The sequence below is a fragment of the Hyperolius riggenbachi genome, chromosome 2, assembly GCF_040937935.1.
Source record: "Hyperolius riggenbachi isolate aHypRig1 chromosome 2, aHypRig1.pri, whole genome shotgun sequence".
Taxonomy (NCBI): domain Eukaryota; kingdom Metazoa; phylum Chordata; class Amphibia; order Anura; family Hyperoliidae; genus Hyperolius; species Hyperolius riggenbachi.
Window position 1 is genome coordinate 259,775,509 of NC_090647.1, and position 6,584 is coordinate 259,782,092.

A 6,584-nucleotide genomic window follows, 5' to 3' on the forward strand; every position below is an offset into this window, starting at 1 on the left:
TTTCCAGATATGGAAAATATTTATTTAAATACAATAAAAATGAACCTTCCTGCAAACAAAAATATCTTTTCATTTCATCTAGTCCCCGACACTGTTTACAAATCCTCTTAAGTGGATTGATTTGTTCCTTCATGGGGCCATTTCACTTCCGTCTCCTTAGAAACACATGGCTATGAAATATTATAATCGACATTATGCTGTACCAGGAAGAATAGTTTCTGTGGCTCTGCAAGTCTGCCACATTCTTCCCAGGAATGTCTTGTTTTCATGGTGAAATTTTCACTGCATTCCTGTAAAAGAAAAAAAAAAAAAAAACTAACAGTTAATTTTAATTAAGAGCATTGTGATCTTTATGTCAAGACAAATAGCAGAGCTTAAAGGGAATGTCCATGCTGCAAAAAAATAAATAAATAAATCTAGCAGAGGCATGGAGCAGTGCTTTTAGGCGCTGCTAGATTTGGGCGCAGCCGGCGCCACCATAGACTGTAATAGGAATCACATCTATAGCGGCGCTCAGTGAGCAACGTCGGCACCATCAGAAGGAGTTCGAAGTTGCTTAAAGAACACAATTTGGCCTTCAGCAATCGCTGGAAGCTGAATTATATTATTCCCCACTATCCATGGCGGCCTGGAGGGGGAATAGTAATTAATACGGCCCGAACTTGTGCAGAAGCAGGATCAGCCATATACCAGCTGTATCCTGCGCCCAAGTCTTCTGGCGCCGATTTTAAATGTATGCCAGAGGCAGACCTTGGACCACAGCCCGGACATTCCCTTTAAAGTAAACCCGAGGTGAAGCAGTAAACATGCCTCTGTGTCCCATCTACACCCCCCTCTTTAAAGGGACACTAATGAGAGGGCTGTGAAGGCTGCCTTCTTTACTTGTAAAAACTGGCAATTTCCTGGCTGTCCTGTTGATCCCCTAATCAAGTACTTTTAGCCACAGAAATCTGGTGATATTAGTCACATGCTTCTTTCAGGTGTGTGAACCAGACACTACTGCAGCCAGGCGATCTTTAAAAGCTAAACAATATGGCAGCCTCCATAGTCCTCTCTCTACAGGTTCCATATAACGTATTTTTCAGACTCTAAGAGGCTCCTGATAATAAGATGTACCTAAGCTTATAGTACAAAAACCAGGGGAGGGGGGAAAAAAAAAAAAAAAAAAAAAAAAAAAAGGTATACTACACCAGGTGTACCCATGGTGAAGGGGCATTTGTACTACATGCCCCCTTGTGTCCTTACCTGTACCCCTCTATGCCCTTTTGTGTTCTCCGTTTCCCCCCCACCCCCGTGTCCTCCGTTTGCCCCCCTGTATGGGCACAGTACAGGAAGTCCCCAATGTTGCGGCGGGTTGGTGTTTACTATTGGCAGGTGAGCACAAGTGAAAAACTCCCTGCATTTGAAATATATACGACAGTAACTTTCCCCCCCAACCCTAAACTGGGTCTGTGTTATGAAGTATAAGAGGAGGCATATATAATCCACAGTACTGTAAGTCACCGGTAAGAGAGGTGGGAAACAAACCATTTGAAAATCGACATTGCTTGAGCACCTCGCTGAAGCCCTCGCATAGCTTCAGGTCAGACTGATTCTGGGCACACTCCAAGAACTGTCTTAGCTCATACTGGCATGGCGTGTACTGAGCCTGCTGTTGCTGCTGGTACACTGGTTGCTGACCTGCAGGTTCCTAGCATGGAATGAGGAAAAAGAAAAAACATGAAACATTCTACTTCAGAGCACTAGACAAACAATCATGTCAATATCAGATACACTAAATAAGCCAATCTGGCACAGTTTCCTTTTATGTACAATTTTGTATATATAAAAACTAACTATAACAAGTAACTTTTCTATATATATTATCTAAAGTTTAGATAGTTTACACAGCAAATATAGCTGCAAACAGCTTTAATAGAATATGATCATTTGTTCCTGTGATACAATGACAGCAGCCATGTTGTTTGTAAACATTACACAGAGGCAGGCTTATCTGTATCCTGAGCAAAGAAAACTAATCCCCTCTCCTCCCCTCTGCCTCTGAAATCTCTGGCTAGTAATACCTCCCCCTCCTCCTGCCCAGACTGAGCTCCCATGAGCCCTTGCTACTGTCTGATAGTGCCTTGGCTCTCTGAAAACCTGTGGGAGTGGTTTATGTAGTTTATAGGGAATTAGAGCATTAAAATAAAAACAAAAAAGTATTTGGCTTGAGGAATGCCCTATAAACAATAGGAAAGGAACACAATTATGCAATGAGTAAAAGTTCATCTCGGATCCACTTTAACAAGTATTCTGCATTAAATGAACAAGTAGAAATCCTCAACATGCATGACTTCAGGACAGTTAGGGCTCACACCCACTAGAGCGATTTTGTAAGCGTTTAGGTAGCGATCCAAAACGCTAGCGATTTCCCTAAATGCTCAGCTAATGTTAATGGATGAGCCAAATTCCACTGGAGAGATTGTGATGACCAAAATCGCAAACACAGAACATGCAGCATTTTTGAGCGTTAGCGGGACAAATATAGCTGTGGTTTGCAGGCGCATCTGTCCCCCAACAATGCCCGAACTCTCTCCCCTAGTGTGCCCCGGTATGTAGACTACATGCCCACACAGGAAGTACACCCCTGGCTGAAACTGGAAGTGCGCGATCAGCATTACCAGGAAGTGACAGATACATTGCAGATTCCTTGCAAAGATGCAGAGAGGAGCAATGGCACCCTATGCATTGGACATGGAGGAGCGTCTAAATGGTAGCCAGCATTTCATTGCTCTAATTCCCAATCGAAATACCAACGATTGCACAGTGTGCAGTGACATGAAGACACCAGGTGGCAGAAGTAAAACCACCTATTGTGAAACTTGCTCACACAAGCCAGGATTACACCCAGGAAATTGCTTTAAAATGTACCATACCTTGACCAACTTCTCTGCTACCAGCCAATAGAAGATACCCAAACTATCCAAATAAGGTATTAAATTAAATGGAACGTGTCCTTTAAAATAAGACATACATGCTACTATGTTAAGGTGGACCCAAATTAAAAATACAAGATTTCAGAAATAAAATCTATTTTCTAAATTATAATAATAAATAGCAGCCTTTTTTCAGCTGCATGATGACAAATATAAAATATTTTACATTTATTGGAGGAACCCCTCCCTTCCTTTCAAATTGCTGGGATTTTTCCGGCAAACTGGTGGAGTAGATGGTGTCTGGCAATGGAGGAATGGCTAATGGCTGCCCCCAGTATAACCCTAGCTATGAAAAGAGAAGGGTGAAAAGCATGCACTGAAATGCTCATAGGCTTGAAGGAGTGTTTATTTATCTTTGTATGTGTCAGAGTGGTGCAACTAAATATTTTGAATTAAAAAAAAATATGTTTGGTTTCGGTCCGCTTTAAGTTCTATGTTACACTGGGAGAGAGAGTAAGAGGGAGAGTGCATTTTTGTAAACAAAAACAAAAAACCTCAAAGCAGAAACTATTGCCTTTAGGAAAAGGCTCAGAGTGGAAAGGGTAACCCCCCCCCAAAAAAAACACACTTTTCCAAATACCATCCTACACACAATCTCCGCTCTACTAACAATATTCTACTGTATTCCACTCTGGTCACCTTTTCTCAATCCCGCCTACAAGATTTCTCTCAAGCCTCTCCTGTCCTCTGGAACTCCCTCATTTAACACATCCGTCACTTAAAGAGAGTCTGAAGCGAGAATAAATCTCGCTTCAGAGCTCATATTCAGCAGGGGCATGTGTGCCCCTGCTAAACCGCCGCTATCGCGCCGCACAACGGGGGTCCCTTACCCCCCAAATCCCCTCCGTCCTCGCCTGGGATCTCTTCCGCATAGAGGCAGGGCTAACCGCCGCAGCCCTGCCTCACGCGCGTCTGTCAGCGCGTATCGCCGCCTCTCCCCCGCCCCTCTTAGTCTTCCTTCGCTGAAAGGAGCGGGGGAGAGGCGGCGATGCGCCACTGATTGATGGCGCTGACAGGCAGGGCTGCAGCCGTTAGCCCTGCCTCAACAGGAGCAAAATCTATGACCAAGTTGGTCGTTGATTTTGTAGAGGGGGATTTGGGGGGTAAGGGACCCCCGTTTAGCCGCGGGATAGCGGCATTTTAGCAGGGGCACACATGCCCCTGCTGAATATAAGCACTGAAGTGAGATTTATTCTCGCTTTAGTGTCTCTTTAACCTTCTTAGGCGCAACATCAAAACTCACGTATTCAGGCAAGCATACTCAATTAGCCCATCTGTATGTTTTAGGATGTGGGAGGAGACCGAACACCGATTCTTAACCACTTTATTCACCACTGCAGTATATATACACGTCCTCTGACTTCATCTAAGCCACAAGTCCGTAGATATAAGTCTTGAAGCAGTGCTGTGCAGGATTGGTCTAGCTCCTGTGCACATTTCTGGCACTATCTGATGCAGCACTAATTGGTGAATGGGAATATATGTTCCCTGAGCTCATGAGATTGATTTTTACCATTAAAAATGCTTTTATTTACTCAGTTCATAGTGAAAAATACACTCTGTAGCATTATTTCAGAATCAAATATCTTCACCATAAATTGTGACCGGAACATAATCTAAGTTTTGTGATAAGTGGTAAGAATAGCCCCCCCCCCCCCAAAAAAAAGAAGAAAAAAAATTGTATATCTACAGTAACACTTTATTTTTTACACTGGAATTGGTAAAACTGAGAAATAATGTGTTTTTTCTATTTTTTCCTCGTTTTCCCATTAAGATTCATGGAAAACAAAATTGTTCAAGGGAAAAAAAAAGTGGCATACAATGAAAGCCTAGTTTTTTTTTTTTTCCCCCTCTCAAGACAATATAGATTTCATTTATGTGTCATAAGTAGAGAAAGTTATTTCTAATTAAATAAGGACATAGCTAAACTGTCAAAACTGCTCTGGTCCATAAGTGGGGAAAAAAAAGGTCTGAATGCGAAGTGGTTTTCTTTTTGACATCACTTGAATGAACGAAAATGTATACAATCATGTGATGGCTAAAGTGGTTCTACTACATAAAGATGGATTACAGGAAGTAAAGATAAAAATGCTGTAGCATTTAGCTTTGAGTAGAATATACCAGTAAGCTCATAGTGCATACCTGATAAGTGACATCTGCCCTTGCAGGTTCAGAACTGCTTCCACCCCCAAATCCTCCAGTAAGAGCATGTCCTAAGGTGTGACCAACTGCAGAGCCAACTGCAACTCCAGCTGCTGTGGTAGCCATTTGTGCCATGAGTCCTGGTTGCCTTGGGGCTCCTACAGGGCCAACAGCAGAAGGGGCTACAGGAGCCGGCGCAGGAGGTGGTGCTGACCTCATCACTGGTGCTCGACTGAAGAAAAAGCAGACATATAAACCATTATCACCTATGGCATTGTTCAGCACAAGGAACAAACATAGGTACATAAAAATACAGACATTGGCACATAATACAGAAGTTGTAGACAATGTAACTGTTATAGTGACAAACATATTGTGAACATATTGTGATTAACAATAAATACAGCAACTTTTAAGACACAAGAGAATCCAGTCCTTCAAATCTTATGCTGGGAATACACCATACAATTTTGTTAGATTCTTCAGTTAAGCCCAATCTACATGATATGATTCTTTGTACGATTCGATTACGATTCTCTTTATGATCCGATTAAATCCGACCTGTCCGATGGGGATTTGATTCAATTCGATTTGCCATTGTTTTGCAATGGCGAATCGAATCCCCATCGGACATGTCGGATCATAAATAGAATCGTAAATCGAATCGTACAAAGAATCGTATTGTGTAGATTGGGCTTAACACACCATACAATTTTCTGTTAGATTCTCTCTTAGATTTACCTGCCAGATAGCTTTTTTCCCATGTTGTAGGTAAATCTAACAGAAGAATCTAACAGAAAATTGTATGGTGTGTATCTAACATTAGATTCTTCTGTTAGAATGCATAATTAGATTATTTTCTTAAAGAATGGTCATTATCTCTGGTGCATTGTCTTCTGTTTATCTCCTGCTGAGTAGAACAATGCCTAATTGTTTGGCAGATAGATGGTAAGATAGATACATTTCCAACATGTTGAACTTTATCTATCTGGCAGGTAAAGCTAACAGAAAATTGTATGGTATATTCCCAGCATTACAATGTAAATCAGGGGTAGGGAACCTATGGCTCGGGAGACAGATGTGGTTCTTTTGATGGCTGCATCTGGCTCACAGACAAATCAGTAGGTGTCGATTCACTAAGCTACACTGCTCAAGCAGCGCAAGTAAAATTTTCAAAGTAGGCACGTTACTCCTGTAGCATGCACTGCTAACTTACTCGTGCTCCCCCAAAATGAACAGCTGCTCGAATTGTCCCACTCTGGACCTTGTCAGGTCCAGTGACTTTGTACGACGAGATCCCAGCACTTTGATTGGCCCAATAGGTTGCCTGTCACTTGACAGGCAGCCTATTGTGCCAAAGTGCGGGGATCTCATCCTACAAAGTGAATCATCCCCCAAATCAGCTAGCTAATTGTACAAGATGTTAGTCGGTATCTCCGGTCTGGCTTTCAGGGAAATTGCTGATGT

General features: G+C 42.2%; 1 protein-coding gene across 1 annotated transcript in view; it reads right to left on the minus strand.

Moving 5' to 3' along the window:
* Positions 1–6,584, minus strand: part of CHCHD2 (coiled-coil-helix-coiled-coil-helix domain containing 2) — a 20,484-nt gene continuing 13,900 nt past the window's right edge. Inside the window, exons 2-4 of the mRNA XM_068265350.1 lie at positions 5,118–5,349; positions 1,528–1,690; positions 1–290 (exon numbers count right to left, since the gene is read on the minus strand). Coding sequence (XP_068121451.1) covers positions 280–290; positions 1,528–1,690; positions 5,118–5,349 — 406 coding nt within the window. The 3' untranslated portion in view covers positions 1–279. The remainder of the gene's footprint in view (positions 291–1,527; positions 1,691–5,117; positions 5,350–6,584) is intronic.